The sequence below is a fragment of the Exophiala bonariae genome (genome assembly GCF_035927105.1).
Source record: "Exophiala bonariae strain CCFEE 5792 chromosome Unknown scaffold_24, whole genome shotgun sequence".
NCBI classification, from domain to species: domain Eukaryota; kingdom Fungi; phylum Ascomycota; class Eurotiomycetes; order Chaetothyriales; family Herpotrichiellaceae; genus Exophiala; species Exophiala bonariae.
Genome location: NW_027042499.1, coordinates 152,157 through 173,158, shown reverse-complemented (window position 1 = coordinate 173,158; position 21,002 = coordinate 152,157). Strand labels below are relative to the sequence as shown.

At 48.8% G+C, this 21,002-nt stretch overlaps 8 protein-coding genes across 8 annotated transcripts; 5 read left to right on the top strand and 3 right to left on the bottom strand.

Annotated features, from left to right (window-relative positions):
* Positions 1-28: 28 nt before the first annotated feature.
* LTR84_006349 (uncharacterized protein) lies at positions 29-2,078 on the top strand (the record flags this gene model as incomplete). The annotated part of the gene is made up of 5 exons (XM_064849910.1): positions 29-53; positions 108-898; positions 947-1,071; positions 1,118-1,441; positions 1,490-2,078. 5 exons carry the CDS (start codon positions 29-31, stop codon positions 2,076-2,078), a joined length of 1,854 nt encoding a protein of 617 aa, XP_064703211.1.
* Positions 2,079-2,502: 424 nt separating this feature from the next.
* LTR84_006348 (uncharacterized protein) lies at positions 2,503-5,900 on the top strand (the record flags this gene model as incomplete). The annotated part of the gene is made up of 3 exons (XM_064849909.1): positions 2,503-2,782; positions 4,261-4,647; positions 4,747-5,900. The coding sequence occupies 3 exons, from the start codon at positions 2,503-2,505 to the stop codon at positions 5,898-5,900; spliced, it is 1,821 nt and encodes a 606-aa protein (XP_064703210.1).
* Positions 5,901-6,393: 493 nt separating this feature from the next.
* LTR84_006347 (uncharacterized protein) lies at positions 6,394-7,302 on the bottom strand (the record flags this gene model as incomplete). Its single annotated transcript, XM_064849908.1, has 1 exon — positions 6,394-7,302. One exon carries the CDS (start codon positions 7,300-7,302, stop codon positions 6,394-6,396), a length of 909 nt encoding a protein of 302 aa, XP_064703209.1.
* Positions 7,303-8,565: 1,263 nt separating this feature from the next.
* On the bottom strand, positions 8,566-10,622 carry LTR84_006346 (uncharacterized protein; the record flags this gene model as incomplete). Its single annotated transcript, XM_064849907.1, has 4 exons — positions 8,566-8,667; positions 8,730-8,803; positions 8,877-9,431; positions 9,482-10,622. 4 exons carry the CDS (start codon positions 10,620-10,622, stop codon positions 8,566-8,568), a joined length of 1,872 nt encoding a protein of 623 aa, XP_064703208.1.
* Positions 10,623-12,707: 2,085 nt separating this feature from the next.
* LTR84_006345 (uncharacterized protein) lies at positions 12,708-14,689 on the top strand (the record flags this gene model as incomplete). The annotated part of the gene is made up of 5 exons (XM_064849906.1): positions 12,708-12,996; positions 13,090-13,469; positions 13,528-13,659; positions 13,716-13,825; positions 13,891-14,689. The coding sequence occupies 5 exons, from the start codon at positions 12,708-12,710 to the stop codon at positions 14,687-14,689; spliced, it is 1,710 nt and encodes a 569-aa protein (XP_064703207.1).
* Positions 14,690-14,849: 160 nt separating this feature from the next.
* On the bottom strand, positions 14,850-16,543 carry LTR84_006344 (uncharacterized protein; the record flags this gene model as incomplete). Its single annotated transcript, XM_064849905.1, has 2 exons — positions 14,850-16,307; positions 16,421-16,543. The coding sequence occupies 2 exons, from the start codon at positions 16,541-16,543 to the stop codon at positions 14,850-14,852; spliced, it is 1,581 nt and encodes a 526-aa protein (XP_064703206.1).
* Positions 16,544-17,047: 504 nt separating this feature from the next.
* LTR84_006343 (uncharacterized protein) lies at positions 17,048-18,054 on the top strand (the record flags this gene model as incomplete). The annotated part of the gene is made up of 2 exons (XM_064849904.1): positions 17,048-17,165; positions 17,228-18,054. 2 exons carry the CDS (start codon positions 17,048-17,050, stop codon positions 18,052-18,054), a joined length of 945 nt encoding a protein of 314 aa, XP_064703205.1.
* Positions 18,055-18,832: 778 nt separating this feature from the next.
* Positions 18,833-20,924, top strand: LTR84_006342 (uncharacterized protein; the record flags this gene model as incomplete). Its single annotated transcript, XM_064849903.1, has 7 exons — positions 18,833-18,981; positions 19,042-19,158; positions 19,225-19,670; positions 19,731-19,814; positions 19,874-20,410; positions 20,464-20,628; positions 20,701-20,924. 7 exons carry the CDS (start codon positions 18,833-18,835, stop codon positions 20,922-20,924), a joined length of 1,722 nt encoding a protein of 573 aa, XP_064703204.1.
* Between the last annotated feature and the right edge of the window lie 78 nt (positions 20,925-21,002).

Below are 21,002 nucleotides of genomic sequence, written 5' to 3'. Positions count from 1 at the left end.
CAATCTCTATTTCAATCTTTATTCAATTATGCGTTTCATTCTCTGGACAGCAAGTACGTCTAGCATGGAGCTATCATGTTCATAATCGAGCTGCTAATGTTCAATAGTCTTCGTTTGGAGAGCACACGCTATCGAAACTATTCCTGACACATATGCTCCGCGCTTTGTTGATTGCCCCCCAGATCTAGAGATAGTGCGACAAGTTGCCGGGCTGTCAAAAGCTGAAGCTGATTGGGTTCGTGGTCGGAAAGCTGTAGCTGCTGACGCTTTTGGCGCCTACCTCGAGCGGCTGAACCTCTCTGACTTCGATGTTAAGAACTATACAAAATGGGTTCAGCGCAATACTGCGGAGAACATGCCAACACTGGGATTTGCGAATAGTGGCGGCGGTTCACGTGCTGCCTTCTCAGGGATTGGGGGCCTCAGAACCTTCGACAGTCAGCTCTCTGCTGCCGTCCGTCAGAAAACTGGTGGATTGCTTCAGAGCCTTACGTACTACGCTGGTCTGTCCGGAGGTGCTTGGCCACCTAGCTCTTACGCCTTCCATAACTATCCTGCCATTGACGATCTGGTTGCAAAATGGCACGTTGAGATAAATCGGTTCACAGCGACAAATGATAGCGAGTACGCTGCTACCTCGAAGACCTACTTTGAAGAGATCTATCCCAAATTTGAAGCAGGCTTCAACGTTTCAGCTTCCGACTTTTTCGGTCGAGGCTTCGGTTATTGGATGCTTCCAGGTGAACAGGGCGGTTTGAACCTCACATGGTCTTCCATCACCGAGCTCAGCAAGTTCAAGAACTATTCAGGGCCCTTTCCCATCTTGCAGGCTAATTCGCTCAACAAATCATCCCTTGTAGAAGAGGGTCTTTACGCTCCGCTAGAGACTTCGGATATAGTAGGTTTGGGAAGTTCAGGAGTTTGTGGATGTACTGACAACCACTAGTATGAATGGAATCCGTTCGAATTCGGCTCCTGGGATGTCGGTTTCACACCTACTAAATACGTTGGTACGGTTCCAGATTCCCAGGGGAAGCTGCAGAAGTGTGTCGTCAATCTTGACTCAGCATCGTAAGCCACACCACTCGTATCGCAGACATGGCTAACAAATGTCTAGGTTTGTGATGGGCAGTGCTGCAGCTGCTTGGAACTACTGGTGGATCGCGATTGCTTCGAACGGAACGCTTGGTAACTTTGCGAAACGGGGTGTTTCAGCAGCAACTCTCAACAAACGACAATCGGGCTATAGTCTTGAGACACTAGAAGGGCTCAACGAAGCGTTCAATCAGACCTTCAATCTCAGTCTATCACAGATCGCAAATCCTTCAGTACCCAATCCGTTCGGTGGGGACGAAAACATCACTCTTGCAGATGGCTCAGAGGCAGGCCAGTCTATCCCATTCTGGTCGCTGATACAACGGGAGCGCAAACTCGATCTAATGTGAGGATACAGATCGGGAATGACAAATTGAAAGCTGACTTTTCATAGTATTGCATGGGATGACGATGGAGGAGAAACTAGACCCAATTACTGGACCAACGGAACCAATGTCTGGAACACTTACAATCTCGCCAAGGCAGCGGGACTTGCATTCCCTCAGGCACCCCCTCCAGAAACATTCCTGGCGCGGAATTACGCACTCAAGCCCGTTCTGTTTGGCTGTAACAGCAGCCTAACCACAACTGGGGACTCGACTTCACCCATCGTTCTTCACCTGACCAATGCTCCCTACAGTTGGTATAGCAACTTCAGCTGGCCCACACAGAACATGAGTTGGACTGAGTTCCATGGCGTGATGGTGAATAGCTTCGACTTTGTCACTCAAGGTAATGGGACACTCGACTCTGAATGGGTGCAATGCATCGGTTGTGCGGCCATCGATAGAAGCTTGGAGAGAATGGGTACCAAAAGAACAGAACAGTGTGAACGGTGCTTTGCTAATCACTGCTGGGACGGGACGACTTCAGAACTTTCGAAGGATTTTGTCTTGGACCCGAGCTTACAATTAAACCTGTCTCTTGGATTCGTGGAATGGAATAAGACACATCCATTTTCTGGGGGAGTGATTACTGATTGATTGGGATACTTTGGCTGCCACCAGTCTTTGCAAACGTTGGAGGTCAGTATAACATTATATAGTAAAGTATTAGTTTATTCTACACAATATGCATCTTGTGCACGAATTTCATAATTTACCAGCGAGTACTGTGGCTGCGGCGTGCGCGAAGTAACACAAAGTTGAGTGCCCGAGCGATTTGCCACGAAGGACCGAAAAGCACAGCAAAGCCTCAGAAATTGTCAGAGCAGGGGCTTGTCTGAAATATTGATGCCTTTGTCACCAAAAGCGTGACAGTCTTCTGTGTGACACCATTCTAATACGGCTCAATTGTGACAAACTGAGCAAACAGACACAATCCAAAAGTCATTTCATTGAAATATCCCTAGGCCATGGGAGAACCTAGCTTCCTGTATCCTGAAGAGTTCCCGAAGGCAGCAAAATCATGTCTCGAGCAATTCCCTCGCCCGCGCCGAAGGAGCTGGAAACGACCGCAGACGGGAATAAGCCGACTTCCACCAAAGTCAATATCAAACTTCGATTTCTGTCCGAGTATTGCTCGATCTCCGGAAACCCTCTATGTTTCTTACATTTCACACTCAAAGCCGCGGAAGACGCCAGGATCAGTGTGAATCGAAGACGTCCAATCGTTGAATTCCTCGAGGTCAAGGACGACCATGTCCCTGGTGGATTACCACTCCTTTCATTCTATGACGCTGCCAGTGGTACAACTCAGCCTATATTTTCATATCAGCTGGATGTTTGCTATGAACGAGACAGGCAGAGACTGATGCAACAAGATCCTAGTGGGGTGGAATTTAAGGATTTTATTATCTTATCGCCTAGGGGATACACCGTCTCTCATTGTGTGAATTTGCCATGGAGCTATATTCTTACGTACCATCAGATATCAAAGTTACGCACCCAGTGAAGCTACCGACTGAGAGTAGGGTTGCATGGAGAAAAACGCACGCAGGGACACTGGTACCCGAAGGATGCTATTGAAGAAGTCCAACATGTGCATCTTGAATTAGCTCAATCACCGAAGCCTGTGATACAGCTTATTGATTGATGACAGCAATGATTAGGGACGGTATTCGTCACCATGGCCGAGGCGAAACGTAGGAGCTAGTTGCTCACATCTGGTGATTAGACCCTCGGTGGCAACAATGATCGCGTTCAATCAACAGACCAGATCTGAGTACATCTCTAGTGATAGACTGGCTCACTCCTCTCGTTTCCCAATACACACAGGCACTGCCGAGTTCAAGTTACCTTATAAGTGGTAGCCCCTGCCAAGACATAGCCTTGCCGTGTATTGCCGACAATCCCCCTGCCGATTCAGAGATGACTGAACTTTCACAGCGATAATTCACGTACAGTGTGAATGAACATCAAAAGCAATTCGGACACACACTAGAGGAAACGTTTTAGGTTGTAATTCTTGGTTAGCGCATATATATTCACGACCAACAAAACAACCCGTTTGTTCCGAGGCAGCGGTTAGTCTGTCACGGGTTAGCAGTGACATGTCGCTCAGGATGAACCAACACCTCCTAATAAGGTCTGATGAGACAGAAAAATTTTCTTGGATTTACCATACACGAGTTAAAGAAGCCCAGGAAGACGAAAACCCAAGCAAAGTGAAGCTACTCGTTTAGAAATCAAGCCTTTCCATTCTTTAGAGCTCGGCACGCAAACAGCCCTTGAAAGCTCAAACAAGACTGTAGCCCAAAGATCAACTTCACGCAGTGTCAGCCTCATAGCACACAGTAAACAAAATTCACAGAAACAAGAGCCATCAAACCTTCTCAAAGCAAACAACCCTTCTTGCGCAGCCTTCTCATCATCGGCAAAACACTTCGCCCCTTCATCTCTCCAAGGATCTTTTCTACACCAATCTCTCCTAGTCGCCGTTCGGCGCCTTCATCGCCCTCCCCTCTTCAAACCTTCTCCCTAAAAATATATAAAAAGGTTCCCACAGAGATGGCAGATCGACGAGTCAACCGACTCCCAGTCAATCGGCTTGCAGGGTTCCAGCCTAATCCTCGAGTGCCTCAAGTCGCAACTCCATCACCAACTGTCCGCGCTCAACGAATGGAAGCTCTGCGAAATCAGCTGAGGTTTCCACATGCCATAGCGAATTCGACGTTGAGACGCTACCTTGGGCGCAATGCTTGGGATGTCAACTGATCTGCGCAAGCCTTCTGGGAGGCGGAGCAAGGCGAAAGTCTCGGTCTTGCAGGTCATGCTGAGCTTATCACTCAGCGTCGTGGTGATACCGTCGAACAGGGTCGGATATTTCAGATCACCGACCAGGTGGACATTATGGCAACAGCTCAGCATCGAAGGATGGAAGACCTCCGCCACCAACCCGGAGAAGTACCTGCCCGTGCAATTCCACCTCAGCCTTTCAATCTGTCCAATGCTGAGGGAGCTGTCCTCTTTCATCAGAGACTTTGGGTCTCAGAGACGGCTCAGAGAGACATGGGGCGTATCCTTGATGCGCAGACTGGCGCAGAGCACGACAAGAGGTCTCTCCAAGACGAGATTCTGCTCTCTGTGGCGCGCAACAGACTATTGCCAACCGGTAGAATGGAAGAGGATGAAAGAACGGCACTATTTATGTCCATCACTTCTTCCAACAGTTGGTGGTCCAGTCGGTTCTTGCTGGTGGAACACGATTAAGACCTTGTTGCTGCCATTGACGAATGGATGAAGCTCGGAGGCGTACCACTCGTACCACAACCTAGGAGACGACGCCGTTTGGGGATCCGCTCTTCGTACCTAACGGATGGCGGATATAGAGCTCAGAACGTCAACCAACCTCCTCGTGTATCACATGGCTCTCTAGAGATATTCTCCAATGATCAGCAGCCTATCTCTCTGTCGCGGGAAGACAGAGTAGCTGTCATGAGACAAGCTCGTCCTCCCCTTCAAGACCATGTACGACGAGCAGAGATTCAAGACGCTGGTGCTCGGCGGGAGTACTTCACAGGTAGTCGTCGAGGCTATCTACTCGACGACCGGAGAAAAGACAATCAACCAGCTTCTCCTAACTGTCCTGATCCATCGAAACTCTGGCTCGAATACGTTAGGGGAGGTTTTCTCAAGACTCAATTCTTCCCGTCCGAGATGTGGACTATCTCAGGTCAAGTACGAAAGAGAGCCTTGCCTTTCCGCTGGCATGACGACGAGGAAGAAAACCAGCTTGAGGGACCTCACAGCAGAACCAGACAGGATATAGAATTCGACTGGTCCAACAAAACCCACGTCAGTCGCCTCAACAGATGGCGCTCGCAGCGACAATTCATGATCACTGGCAAGAGCAAGAAAGATCAAAGATCGTACCCTTTCAACAAGTACGAAAACCAGTGGTTGACCGAGCAAGATGCCATGCACATTGAGGAGCAGTTCTACCACGAGGCAGGCCAGAACGCCTTGGACGACGAGATCACCAACCGGCGCAAATGGGACCGGGCAATGGAGAAGTTCTCCGACTTCAAAAAATTCCCGATCCGGCTCACCAAGTCCGAGATGCAGGATCTCACAGAGCGCTTCAACGCCACATTTGCAGGGAAACGGTACTATCAAAAGAAAATCACCCGCGAGTTCAATGGCATGAAGGACTATCCCACCGTGGTGACTAAGGACATGTCACAGGTGGGGTTTGTTCCTCGTCCAGCCCGGAGTGAAATCGTCATCGCAATGCAGCGTCGAAGGCTGAAGGCATCTGCCAAGCGGTACCTCATCACACTCAACATGCCGAAGGAGGCAGACAAGGATAAGTTCTATGATGAGTTGAGCAGCGAGGATGACTCGGACTTTGCGAGTGATCGTTGATGGTCTTGGGGGTTTTGGTTCGGTGGGTCGAGTGCGTTACGAGAGGTTTCGATGTCAACGGTCGGTCAAGCTATAACGGGGGAAAATCCAAAGTATTGGTAGAACATGTCTTTGGGAGTTGGAAATTAAAGCGGAGTATGACGCTGAATCAGTGTTTTCCTAAAAGCGTAAGATTGGCTAATAAAGATTGGAGGTGATACCCTCAAGATCTTGTTAAATTGCGGTTCATAACCAGTGAGAAACATGTCTTCGTACCGACTCAAATATTTGATGAAGATGGATATCAAATGACCTTTAGGTTCTCTCTCATGTGGAAGTGCCACAGACAAGGAATTAAAGTTGTTGTCAGCCGTAATATGCCAAATTATGATCTAGCAACAAACGGTTCTTGAGAGAAAGGAACTTTTCAACACGAGTGAGCCTTTCGTCACATGGATGATTTAGATCTCGGCCGTCGACCATCTCTAGACACGTACTGACACTGTACCGGAGGCTAATCGGAGTCGGAACTTGAACTTGAACTTGGGACCATGCCGGCCCGATCAGGGGCGCTTTGTTGGCCTCGATAAACATCCAGAGTTGCGAGTGCAACGGTCACCATTTCGTCCAAGGCATCCTGATTCTTCAGAGACAAGGCATCGATCTCAATGGTCCCCGAGTAGTGATCGGTCATCACAATGTTGCAGACATCTTCATATGCTTCGTCAACATCAAACAATCTGATCACGAAGCCTCCTTTGTCTTTGTAGCCACCCATAAATTTCCACTCGAGCGAGTGATCTTGCCTGGTCCCCACATCGGATCCCCAATACGTGTTGTTCTCGGCGAACGGCCACAGATCCCATTTCAGCCAAGGGAAGGCAAGCTCTACGTAGTGCTCGTGGTATTTGAGCTTGCAGATGGTTTTCGGCTTCTTGCTTTGGCCATCGTGATATTGAATCTTGGCTTTGGTCGAACTGAAAGTGCCTGATTTGGTGATCTTGCTCGTGTACAAGGGCTGGGTCTTTGGAGCACCAGGGGCCACCACAAAGTCCTTTTTATCGCCTTTGTCCACGATCGTCAAGGCTATGGTGTTCGTTCCTGGTGCACATAGGTGGGGGAAGGCATTAGCTGCGCCACTTTTCACTGACGGGGCATGTTGTTGACTGAGTTGTGGACTGGGTAATGGTGGCGACTGGTGGTTGACGGTTGGAGGAGGATGGTTCTGGCCTTGCTGGTAATACTGTCCAGCATTGTTAGGATCAGCGTAGCCATAGCCACCTGGTCCAGCAGGCTGCTGATATGGCTGAGACTGCGAATACCCTGGTTGCGGTGGCCCGTAATGCTGTTGGTAAGGTTGTTGACAAGGCTGTTGCTGTGGTTGCTGGTATTGTGTTGGAGGATATCCGTATTGATTTTGCATGATTGTGATAAGGGTGCAAAGAGTCCTGAGGCTCGGGTGCCTGATGTCTGTGGGAGATGCCCCTCAATCGGGAGTTAAGTCAGAATATGTAGATCGGATCGGATCTCGACGTCTGCCATCTGAGAGAGCGAGAAGTTGGGTCGGATCTACATGGCCTTTTGAGTCTTCGATCATCTTTCAGCTGATAATCGCGGAGAGCTCTGCCCACCTCGCTCGCTCGCGTTTCGATCACTCTAGATCGAAAAATAACCTTCGCCAAGGGACTTTTGGATGAGGCATAGCTCCTGCTGATACCAAGAGAAGCTTGCTCCCGTGAAGGCTCACTAGTTCGTTGGATGCCTTGAGATTGAGCAAAACAAGACTTGACGGCTAAAATGGGTCATTCTCCTAAGGACAAGACTAATTAAATATGATTTGTCTTCGGCTCCATGAAGTGGGATGTTGGGCACATAATTGACGGAAGGATTGTGCCGGGCTGTGAGTTCTCGTGTTCAGCCTCAAGCCAGTGATTCAGCCCCAAGTTCGGACAAGGGTAATGAGCTGAGAATCTCAATAGCGCATGGACTTCTTGAGTTCCTGGCTGGGCCACTTGACCTCAACAGAAACCTGGTAACACTACGAAATAAAGACTTGAAGTATCATTATCATCAGGGTAGGATGTGTTCCCAAATAATCGCCAAACGATTGAGGTTGCGGGATCTAGGCACATACTCGTAACTAGGAATCGTAGTAGTTGCGTGCCTAAGTACTTACCCAGTCGAGGATTGCCCCATCAGCCCGGCCGAGCCTGTTAGGCCGAAGGGGGCGAGTAGACGGGTACTACCTGAAGTCAGCACCATATTAGGTACCTCCCACCCAGAGATGACAGTTTGGGCAGACTATTTGGAGAGGCTAAAGAACGAACGAGGGCCAGGGTCAGTATAGTACTCATTCATCCAAATGCTTAGCATCATCCGGACTCAGTTCTAGAGTGTAAAGGTTAGCAAAATAGCATATCATAAAACAAAGTCAATCATTAAACGCGCTCAAGTTTTCTAACTCTCGAATGCCCTGGCCCCTGCACCACCATGGTTCTCGGCTGGAGGCAAGATCTTCGTTGGTTTTAAACCTATGGCATTCGCCCAGTGCTGACGCTAGGTGCTCCATGGTAAAGTTCTCGATGTTGTGTTTGGCAAATTGCCTCCTAAAGCTAGGGATTAATCCAAGTCGCTGTTGACCTGTGAATATTCATCCACTCCCAGATCCAAAACAATAAGGTAGAATCTAGTCTGTGCTGTTAGACAGATCATGCTCTTCGAGGCGTCGACTTCCTTCTGGTGGGAAACGAGAGAATAGGAGCACTCCAAACCCGATCAAGGCCACCGCCTGTGAAAGGAGAGTCAGTTTCAACTAAACACATGAAAAGCGATTGTTGTGGATATACTCACAGCATTGCAAGTAAATACCAGTTCTGTCTTCCCAATAGCTGCGAATGCCGCAAATATAACGCCGAATACCAAGGCTATGTGAAGCAAAACCGTCAGTATGATTGTTGCAAAGTTTGATGTACAATCACATCCCAGGAATGCACTCACTGGTAGACATCCTCGCCAGATTCTCAACCAAGCTGAGTCCAGCCAAAGCATCTGTTCGCTCGGCACTTTTCGCGGAACTGCCAACCATTTGGATGATTGTTCCCTTTGATGCAGACCCTGTCCCTGCCGAGAAGGGTAGCGCAGCTGCAACAAGATACATTTGCCAACCTTCTTGCACGAATGAGCAGAGTAGAGTAAGTAGTCCATCGGCGAGCAATGAATATCGGGTATAAGTCAGGTCGAACGTGAATGTTTGCTCCTTCTTCTGGACCTGATCTTTGTCAACATCAATTTCCTCTTCTCCCACACGCGTGCCCAAAGAAGGTAACAAAGGATCGCGCTCGTTTGCACCCATCGCTTCTGCATGCTCGACTGAACCTTTGCGCTCCTGGCTTTTGGTGGTGTATTTTCGTCCCAGGGCGATAAGCTTGGGGAATGCAAATGTTAAGAAAAGACCCCTCAGCATTGAATACATGAAAATTAGGGCACCATTCTGTCGAGTACCAAATCCAAACACGTCAGTAGAATATAACTGCAGCAGTGTTGCCAGATATCCTAGAAATGTTAGGTTGGGGATGAATAGTGTATCATTTCAGAATTCTTACCTGTCGCCAGTATACCAAGATAAACTCCACAAGCAAGTAGGCAAGCCCCGTACTCCGTTCTCACCAAACCATCCTTTCCAATGAATTTACGTGGCGCAAAGACTGTCAAAGGCTTGAAGAATTTCCTGAATATGATTGTACCGCGGTTGGGATTGGTGTGCGCTGCTGCCGAGGCCTTGGCTTCTGCAGGGCGAACGTAAGGCAGCATCAGCGCAACGTAGATGCTGGAACTTAGGAACAGAATGAAGGTCAGTCGGAATGGAGATTTTATGCCGAAATCTTCAGCCAGAACGCCTCCTAAGAGAAATCCCGATGCAGCGCCAAACATCATACTCCCATTGAGCCTGCCCAAAGCTGCCGTACGCCCTTCATGCTCGACAACCTCGGTAATGAAGGTGTTGAGCACAAGTAAATAGCCACTTGGCCCACCAACAATGCTGACGATCTGCGACCATTGAATGATGTTGATACCTGTGCTTCCCCAAACTTCGACGCCAATATTTTGTATCAGTAGACGGACAGCAGGAAAGAATATCTGAATAAGTAGTGTCGCTTTCAGGCCGATTTGTTTGATCAGACTGCCGGTAAGGAAAAGGTTAAGAATGCCGAAAACCGTGGTGCTCGCGCCAAGAAGAGATATTGACAAGGCTGTAGATGTTTCGATTGCATGATTGGAGCATCTGTCGACTGTTGACTGATGGTAATTCGATGTGAGGTATATCTCAGGTGCACTCAAATAGGAGAAGAGGGATGCTGCTGTCGATTGTGCTGGCAGCGGAAGTAGTGAAGGTTCTGGATTGGGATGGTGCTGATAATAGGCATCACATGTCATCAATCTGAACACATAGACTAGTGGCACTTGTGTAACACCAAAGCTCAAGCTGGTGAGGAATGCGCACAGAAAAAGCAGGTAGCGAACATGCCAGCCCCATATGACAGCATCCTCATCAGTACTATCCTGGCTTGACTCAGAGTTTGGATCTTCCACGACAACCTCTTGAACCGCCACGCTCTCAGTAAAGTCGAATTCCTGAGACCTTGTTCGACTCAACGAAAGAGACGCTGCATCGTCAGCATGAGGATGTAGGAGACTTTGTTGATCAGTCGATGATCGGCGGTGGTCATGGTTCGGAGGACTCATCATCGATACAAGCACATTGACATTGTTCTTGGAGCCTCACAAGTTTGGAATGAGTGACTGAGCCCGCTACTTTAATGAGTGTATCGTTGACTGATCCATAGACGTAGGTAATATACGTACAAGTTCCATTGATGTTTGTCGCAAACTGGAAATATACGAAGAACAAAACTCTGCAGTAATCGACCCCGCTGAAGATTGTGATAGGGTTGGCCACCCGGTGTCGCAATTCCTAGCTGTTGCCATTTCCAACTGCTAAGCCAAACACCTCTCCCATACGGAGTTCACCGGTGCCGTCATTACCGAGCCTATCAATTCATCCCTACAAAAATCAGACTGAACTACTGACGACAAATAACTACCTAGGTAGGATGGGCACGGAACAATCTTCATGTTCATCAGTACAACAAAAGGTGCGATGCTCTTGTTACTAATCAAAGGCACCAGTCGTGGCTCGCTATTCGTATTCAAGGAAATGAGCGAATACTATGTCTGAACCTGAACTACGACTAGGCCAATGATCAACCCAATCATCCTGACTGGGGGGCCATAAAATCAGGCATGGGATGGTGCGGCCTCTAAGCAGATGGAAGGCTGTTAATCTGCAATTACAGGCTGCACCTGTGGCATCGTCTCATGTCTGGCAACGGAAGCAACGACAAAACAGAATCACCGCTCAAAATACGTGCTTCCCTGGTTGGACTCGGTGGATGTAGAGGTACTAAGTAGGTAAAAGCCAGAGAAACCGGGGTTGGAACTGTCGAGACGATTACCGACGGCCACTTTGGCCCAGCGATTATGGATGAGCATTTTGCGAACAGCGGCCCTGAAAACCTCCGTGACTCGCCAAGCAGCGACCAATCTATTTGGTTAACAAGCTATCACAGAAGCAGCTGAGGAGAGCGTAGAGGAGAGCGTAGAGGAGCACGTTGGATTACTTGCAGCTAGGATTGGCAGCACTGCTATCTGGATGAATGCCCCTGATATAGATTTGGACGTTAGGCTGAAAAGTGTCTCCAGTTGTCCCATGGTAGCAGTGAGCAAAGGTCAAGCAAATCTAGATGTCGGCGGTATTAGTATTCTAGAGAAGCTCAGGTACTATATTCCACTGCGAAGCACCTCCCGTTTATATGACCCACTGGTCCACTGATATAGACTGGAGAAGAACGGAATTGTATTGTCACCTTGCTCGTCGGGAGTTGGGGGCCCCCTCGGATTGTTGTCACTGGCCGCCCAGGCTTTACCGAAGTTCAATAAGGACTGTGCTATCCATGCAATAGAGAAGCATATTTTTCTTCAAGACATCATCTCGATTTTCCATAACTACTCCGCTCTCTGGCTTTGCATGTTGCCCGATATGGAGTCGAAAGGGAATTACCAGATCGTTAAGTCTCGTATCCTTGGATGCGAGTATCTTCAAAGTCGGGAACTAGCCCAATGGGTTATTTGGCCCGATATTGCCCCGCACTCCGAATTGACGCCCTACTCGGTTGGCACTTGAACAACACTTCACCCCTTAACCATTCCACCAAGATTCGCGTAGCGCTTGACTAATATGAACAAACCTTTTCAGTGTGACCAATGCTCGCGCGGTTTCAGCCGTAAGGAGCATTTACGGAGACATTTTTCCTTACGTATGGCCTCCTTCCAGCATCGCATCAAAAAGCAAAGCCAAAGCTAAACTAATCTCTAAACTCGGGAGAGAAGAGCTACACTTGCCCCTGCGGCGAGGCATTTTCTAGAAGGTATGTATGCTTTTGAGGCAGTGGTGGAGTGGTCATCAGAATCTGAGTATTGTGCCCATCAAGCGATGCGCTCTCCCGCCATATGGCTAGATGCGCTTTCCAAGCTCTGCCGACACAGAGGATAGGCTCGAATCGCCGACAGCGGATCAACAAGGCATGCGACCAATGCGTTCGACTCAAAACCAAATGTGACAGCACAAAGCCCTGTCAAAGATGCGCTAGCAAAAGCTTACGTTGTGAATATACTCGAGGAAGAACTTCGGACGCTCCCCTGTTCAATGACTTCAATTCCTTTTCAGGTCTTGATACTGTAGTTCGGCAAAGTCAAGGTCAACAATACATTATGGCTCAGTCCGAGAATTCTGCCGGCTTACCGTCAATGGACCTGCAGGAAACCCTACCGAATTTCTCACTCATCTCGAATACCGAAGCAGTCTCAGGCCCCAGCAGCGGCTACACCAAGTCTCAGAACATGGCAGCCTCCCCGATTTGGCCTGAATTTTTGGGACTGGGGCTAGGTCTGAACTTTGACAGTGTTCCTCTGCAGTATGAGCCTTTCAACTGGGGCAATACCTCGATTGAAACACCCTCGAATGAGAGTATGGATCGCCAACAGATCAATCATCTAGCCGGTCAGTTATTGTTTGATTTAGTATTCCTTTGTTCGCGACGACATCACTATGTTTGCGCAAAGAGAGCGAAAGAAGGACTTACCATTGCTTTAGTCTCAGAACTTGTCGATAACACGAGCAAGATCACAAACCTTAATCCCAATTGCTTTTCCCTAGCACAGATCGACCCAGTCGAATCCAAATGTGAAGAGCTGAATGCCTTGTTGAGCACCAAGAAAGGGCTGACCTTCGAGGGATCGACCAACGAGCGTATCACCCGTGAGAAGTTAGTATACTCAATCGAGTTGTTCGGTCGACACTTTCAACGCCATCTTCCTATCATACACAGTGCGTCTTTCAGCTTATCTCAAGCGCCGCGTGGGCTTTTGTTGGCCATGTACTGTGTTGGAGCCTGCTATGACAACAATATTATGACTACTGAACATATCCTCAAGGCCGCCGCGCAAGTCTTGATGGACATTGAACATCAACCTGTAAGCAACAGGAAAACCCGTTGGTTACTACTTTACCAGCTCACATGAGTTGATACAGCACGAAGAAAAGATGGATGAGCCCCCTTTGTCAGCGATCCAGGCCGGAATTTTGGCTTCCTCGGTGCTGGCAACCTCTCAGGACGAGTTTTCGCACAAGTCCGTGCCAATTCATTTTGCAAGAAATATATCGGCAAGTTTCATCCTCGTTACTGCATTTGTGGCCTGCTTTTCTGACTTTGCGAAAAGATGGCACACCGGGCCCGAATCTTCCAGTCTGTGGATAGAAAAGACTACAACACCATGACCTTGGAGACTTTCGACTGGGACGCCTGGGTTGACTTGGAGTCACGTATAAGGTAGGCACAATTGGAAACTCTCCGACAAGCTAAGAGAGATCTCTTGACTGACAGTATGCCTCAAGAATCGCCAACGCACTATTTACACAAAATACAGCAGAATGTATCTTTCAAGGGAAACCGCCGACCTTCTCGCCCTTTGATTTGGACTTTTCACTTCCGAGATATGAAGCAAGCTGGGAAGCACAATCAGCTTCCCAGTGTCTGGAAGCTCTCCAGTCTACTCCGCGGTCTGAGCTACTCTCCACCGTCATGCAGAAGCTTCTTGTCTCAAACACCACTAGTGAAGCATCGTCGCCATTCGAGGGCTCTTCATTTGGAATGTTCACATTAATTACCGGCATTCACTGCATCGTATGGAATGCCATCAAGCTTCAGATCCGGGAACCTTGGGATCCGGCGAAGCTAAACGGTGCTTCCAGCTCATACGAAGCAATGGAGGCCTCCAGCATACTAAATAATCTCCGAACAAACTTCTCATCGCACACCATCGAGTCACTTACTGCAGAGATCGAAGCGTTCTCTGGGGCTGGGCGATTCGCCGGTGAGAATAAAGCGCTGGACACATGGATGCATTGGTGGAATGCCCGGCAATACCGAGATCACAAAGACTCAAGTTTCGCTCTAAATCCGATGCCATTTTGGTACTTGGCAAAAGTGTTTTTGTTGTTACGTCTTTGTGGTGACGCCGACCATCTGACTCAAAGCGATTTTGCTTGCGTTATTGCGAAGAGCGACGATGTCAAGGGGAAAATGCAAAGACAGTCTAAGATTCTGGAGCTGATGTCACGTTTGCGACATCCTCGGCAAGTTCAGCTGCAGAGGACGCTACAGGCAAATGTGGCTAGTTTCATGGAGCCGTGATAAAGTTATTTAGCTACGTGTAAACATATGTGGCAAGCACTACAACCCCTAACAATTCTTCGCCAAAATTGCCCTCCGGACTCTGATTCAACTTAAGCGTCTCCCGAGCCCAGCTTATTGTCCTTTAAAGCGCAATGCCACTGCCTCTCCACTGTGGCGCCTACAAAAGCCGATTGGTCATCGCTCTCAGCTTTGGTCCGAAGAAAAACATTGGAAGAGCCAGAGCTGACATTCCCCATACGACACCTGCAAGCACCGAGTATGCGGTGGCAGGACCGACCTTGACCATGTAACTTGGCATAAAGTTTGCAAAACCGAAAGAGAGCAAAGCGCGGATAGTGTTGTTGAAAACCATAACCTCTCCAGAGCGAAGAAGATAGGCGTCAACGGCATAGCTGTAAGTAATGCCAGCTAAGACGGCGAAGCCAAACGAATGCATGACATAACCTACTGCAGGAGCAATCCAAGGCAGCTGTCTCTCGATGGTGAAACCGTACATGACAAGGCCAGTACTGACAGTCACAAACGGGATAATGATCATAACAAGTCTTTCCTCAGGCTTATGCTCCTGGTGGCGTCGGAATCGTCTCTTTTCCATGCGGCTGTTATAGATATCAACCAGCTTCGAGCCCACCGTGCCGCCGAGGATGCCTCCTACGAGACTGGAAACCCCGAACAAACCTTGTGCCCCTGGACCAAAATTGTACGGTGGTCCGGCTGTCAACTGCGGTACACAAACGCCCAGAGCAGTGAAGGCACCAGCCGCCACCGCATATGTCAGGCTCGACCAGGTGACTGGGACCGATATGAAGAAGTGGAACGGCCGGATGAAGCTGAGGAACCAATTCTGTCGATACTGGACATGAGGGTGACGGAAAAACCATAGGTTCTGGGAAAAGGACCTGAGTTGCGGCGCTGTGGCGACGATTGCCAGGTTCACCCCGTCTTGCCCGCGATCAATAATAGTCTCATCATTTCCTGTCTTGCCTTCTTTGACCATCTGGCTTCTTTCCACATCGCCTGCTGTTGTTCCGACTGTAAGACCACGCTGATAGGTAGTTTCAGGCAGCCATAGTAACATAGTCAAGAAGTTTACTCCACAAGCGATGAAGGTAACCCAGAATGCCCACCGCCATCCCGCACCTTGAGTGACGTAGCCAAGGACGAGCTGGCCAAGACCGGCTCCTGCAAGAATACAGAGGACAAAGAAGCCCAACGCGGTGGTCAGACTATGTTCGTACCAGATGTCACCGATGATGACTGGCGCAAAGGACTCGGAGGCACCTGAGGCAAAGCCTGACATAATCCGAGCAGCCAGGAGGCTCTCGTAGCTCTTAGCGGTCGCACCCCATGCAATGCATGGCAACAATAGAAGCATAGTGCCCAGAACGGTCCAACGCTTTCCAAAACTCAGCATGGTAGGTACCCAAATCATGTTGCCCAATCCTTGTGCAAGGACATTGTAGGCCATTAAGTTGGCAGCCACTGTGATGGGAATGCCGAGCTGAGCAGAAATTGGGGACAATGTGGGCACAAGACCCGCAGCACTGACATTATTGAGGAACGCGTTCACACAGATATTGAGAGTGATACCAATCTTGATCCAGAAGGGCCATGTCTAACTCATCCCATATGTCAGCTGTAAATTCTTCGACTTTGAAATTGCCGAAAAATAGACCAACCTGAAGCAGGCGGTGTAAAATCAAGAGTGTGATTGAGGAGTGAACTTACGAATGGATCCTCTGTCACGGTCATTGGGGCAGGGTGCTGGAAGTGCTCGTTTTCGATAGTGTCATGGCCAATGGTTTCGATAGCTTTGGTTGAGCCTTTCTGCTCTACTGGAGAGTTCGCCATGATGGTACAATATTGTTAATGAATAATATTGAGCGGAAGCGATGAAGATCACGAGGCGTGACATTTTGGCCTCCTTTGCAGTCGTCGGCTGTAGTCTTATAACATTTTCAAGTACCGATGAGGTTGCCTCCACGTAAACCTGGGTATGAATCGGGGTAACAGTCGACCAGATAGCGTTTTCCTGTAAAGTTTCGTAGATCCGAAGAAGCCATCTTCGAAGGAGATTCGTTCTCGGGGGGCCCCAACGCTAGCCGGCGGAAGACAATCCGGAAGCTGGTTCACAGCTTTGGACTAAGTTTTCGACTCAGGACTACAGCCAGATTGCTAGAGACCATCCAGAACGGCAATTGGTTGTTGTCTCATTGGATGCTGATCGGGCCCATATTGTTAGACGTTTCTTTGAGAGTCGGAGAATTATCAAAAGAGACCACAAGCGCGCCTCGAATTGGGGAACGAATACTTCCACTGTTGACACTGATTGCGATCGATACTCTATCAGACATGATGGCCACCAACATTCAACCAAATACAGTGGGCGCGGTTTATCAGGCGATAGACGCAGCGGGAATACTGAAAGGTAGCGCCACTGGCAAGGTTGTGGTGGTGACGGGTGCAGGACGCGGTTCGTTCATGGCCATTTCATCAGATGAAGGTAGTTGCTAATAGGATGTGAATTCCTTCTAGGCATCGGCCAATCCATTTCCAAGGCATTTGCGCAGGCTGGCGCGGACGCTCTGATTTTAACAGCACTGGAACATTCCGAACTGGAAGAAACTAAGCAGCAGGTCCAAGCCATTAATCCTGAATGTCGCATCTTTCTGAAAGCACTGGATGTCAGAGATTCCGATGCGGTCGAGAGTTTTGTTGACGATGCCGCCAAATGGTCGGGCTACCGTATGGATATTCTCTGTTGTAATGCAGGCATAAGCCCCCCCTTGCAGCCAATTGCGGAGACCGATCCGCATCGATGGTGGATGGGCTTAGAGGTCAATCTAAAGGGACCCTACCTCTTTACTCGCTTCGTTCTCCCTATAATGCAAAAACAAAAATCAGGCCATATCATCATTACCGCGTCCCGTGCGGCTGTCATGACCGACCCTGAGATGTCCAGTTACGAGATCTCAAAGTTGGCGGTGACACGTTTGGCGGAGCTCATCGATGTCGAAAACAGCAAATATGGCATTAAGTCATTCGCGATCCACCCGGGAGGTATCGTAACGCGACTGTTGACAGATATGGAGGACAAAGAGACGGAACCATGGGCTATTAAGGCATCCAAAGTTATTCGTCCGAACTTACTTGAGGATATCTCCTTGCCCGGCAATTCCTGCGTCTTCCTGGCCTCAGGCCAGGCAGATTTCCTGAGTGGTCGTTATGTCGATACGACCATTAAGTTGGACGATCTTTGCAAGGAACAGGCTACGATTGTGAAGCACGATCTTTTCAAAATAAGAGTGTCTCTGAACTGGGCCCCCGAAGACGGCGTATCATTCTTTCCCAGTAGAATCTGAAGCAGATATCTCACATAGATTCGTCTTCGGACAATGCGAATTAAAGTACAAGTGTACTCTCAGTCGAGGTTGTCGAGGTTCATAGTTGAAATTTCTACGGTATGATACCAACGGCACGCCACTCATCTGTAGATATCAGTGAGGCTCATCATCAGACCTAAGGCTGAATCAATTTGCTAAGCTTAGACCAACCTTGAAGGGTGTATAGGGTACGAGCTGGCACTCGAGTCTCGGAAGCCAATTACTTTCATGATCCAGGACTCTCTTAGCATCCGAGCCTGTCCAGAGCAGTAGAATCAACTCGTATCTACCTTCGCGATCTCCACAATCTCGTCTTCTTCCCCGCTAATCTAGCAGTTTCAAGAGTTCTCGGCACTTCTTGCGGCATTGCTCAACAGTCCAGTGCCGGATCTCTAAAGTGTAATCTTTAATTGAGGCTCACGCCGGGGATATACCCCCACCCCGGAATGTGGGTGCCCCAACGGAACTGTATGTGCACGTAACCTCTCTCCAGCCTTGTTTGCGATCACCACGAAGACCACCCCCTGGGTGGCAAAGTAGAAGCCGAACGGCTAGCCTTCTCGGTTGTCGATTGGATTGTTGTAGTCTAACGCATGAATGCAGCAGTTTTACGATCGCTCCAATAGTGTGAAATGCTATCGGACGACCCACGAGCCATGGAACGACGTAGCTTAGTCGATTTCAATTTCATTTATTGAAGGTGATTTCTTTTGGTGGTCGCTTTCACTGTTTAAGACTCTTGAAGCATTCCCAACTAATGGCTATCCTTGAAACAGCTGGCCCATTTGGAGGAGGACTTGCTATGACGAATGCTGTTGATGACAATGGCGCCGGTATTACGAAATCTCTGATCACTGGGACAGCACATCGTCTCAGAAACCTGAAAATCATTATGCTCGGTGCTGGGTACTGGCCTTTCTCCTCGCGATATCGTCAGGAAAGCAGCTTGTGTTAACAAATGTTTAGTGTGTCCGGCATCCAATTAGCTTATGATGTAGCGACAAAGACGAAAGACATCGAATTGGAGATTTACGAAAAGAATGCCAACCTAGGCGGAACCTGGTATGAGAATCGGTATCCAGGGTAAGTTGCAAAAACAACCTCTAGTCAGGTCCAAACTCCTCTCACAAAAGCCTACCTTCTATAAAGCTGCGCCTGCGATGTCCCTGCCCACACTTACCAGTATTCCTGGGAACCCAATCCCCGGTGGACCAAGTTCTACGCGCCGGCACCTGAAATTTGTGCCTACCTCAATAAAGTGGTCGAAAATCATGACCTACGCAAGTATATGCATTTCAGGCATCGTGCTATCAATGCTGAGTGGCAAGAAAAGTCTGCGACATGGCGAGTGCGGTTCGAGGTGACTAATGAATCCGGGCTGCTTGAGTATTTCGACCGGGAAAGCGATGTTGTTGTCATGGGAGTTGGAACTCTCAACAACTGGAAGTTCCCGGAAGTTGAGGGTTTATCACAGTTCAAAGGGTCTTTGATGCATACAGCCACATGGGATGACTCGGTCGACCTAAAGGGGAAGACAGTCGCCGTGATTGGCAATGGCGCCAGTGCTGTCCAATTAGTGCCAGCCCTTCAACCAGGTAAGAAGATTTGTTAGTCTTTCCTCATCAACTAGGGAAGGTGCTAACAAAAGCCTGGAGTTGCCGGCAAAATCTATAACTATGTTCGTACAGCATCATGGATGCTTCCGCACCTTTTTTCCGACGGTGTAGTTCAAAAAGACTGTAGGGACTGCCCAACCTCGACGAGAAGTACTTCTAACCTAGCAACTCAATCCCTCCAGACCCATTAGAACTCCAACTCCGTTTTGAGAACGATCCTCAATTCTACTATGAATACCGACGACAGCTAGAAAAGAATATGGCTAGCGGTTTCGCGGCCCTGTGGCGAGGCACACAAGCACAGGCCGATCTCCGACAGGGTACAATCCAACACATGCAGAAGATGATCCAAGACCCTCAGACTCTTGACTTCTTGACGCCAGATTTTGAAATTGGGTGCCGTCGCTTCACCCCTGGTGACCATTATCTACATGCATTGCAGCAAGACAATGTACAAATGATAACAGATCATATTACACAGGTCACTGAAAGAGGTGTCTGCGATAACGCAGGCGTCATTCGTGACGTCGATGCTATCATCTGCGCCACAGGATTCGAAACTTCCTACGAACCACGTTTCCCCATTACCGGCCGGAATGGATATTCCCTTGCCGAGAACTGGGGCATCGACAAGACTTCAGAGAGTTATATGGGTGCTATGGTGGCTGGATTCCCCAATTTCTTTGGTGACTATACGTCCGTGAAGCTATTCGGCAGTCGTCAGCTAAGAATTTCTCAATAGTCTTCAACCCTCCTATATGTCCTGTCATAGGATCTGCCTTTCCTGGAATCCAGGCTACAAGTTCGTACATCCTTCGTGTTATAAACCGTCTCCAACACGACTCGATCCGATCTTTGAGCGTAAAAGACGAGTGCCAGTCCGAGTTCAACGAATGGGTGCAGTCACGGATGGTGGAAATGGTATTCTCGGGTAACTGTAAGAGTTGGTGTAAGCATATCTGTTCAACCATTTCCTGTGTACCGATTTGGCTAACACCCGTAATCGTAGACAAAAATTCCAAAGGCAAAGTGTTCATTCCCTGGCCCGGAACTATCGCACATTACGTCCAGTGCACAGAGATGATCCGCTGGGAAGACTTCGATTTCACCTGGGCCGACCCTTCGAACAAGTATTCCAGTTTTGGCAACGGTGTGCCACTGGATGGGATTGCACCAGAGTGCCCTCCATGGTTAACGAATCCGGCGGGACTGGAGACAGAAAGCGCCGGGTGAGCCAGGGGGATTTTTAATATTATAGATGCCTAGAACAAGAGAAAGCGGGTGTTTCATGAGGCCTTTTTGTATTCTGCT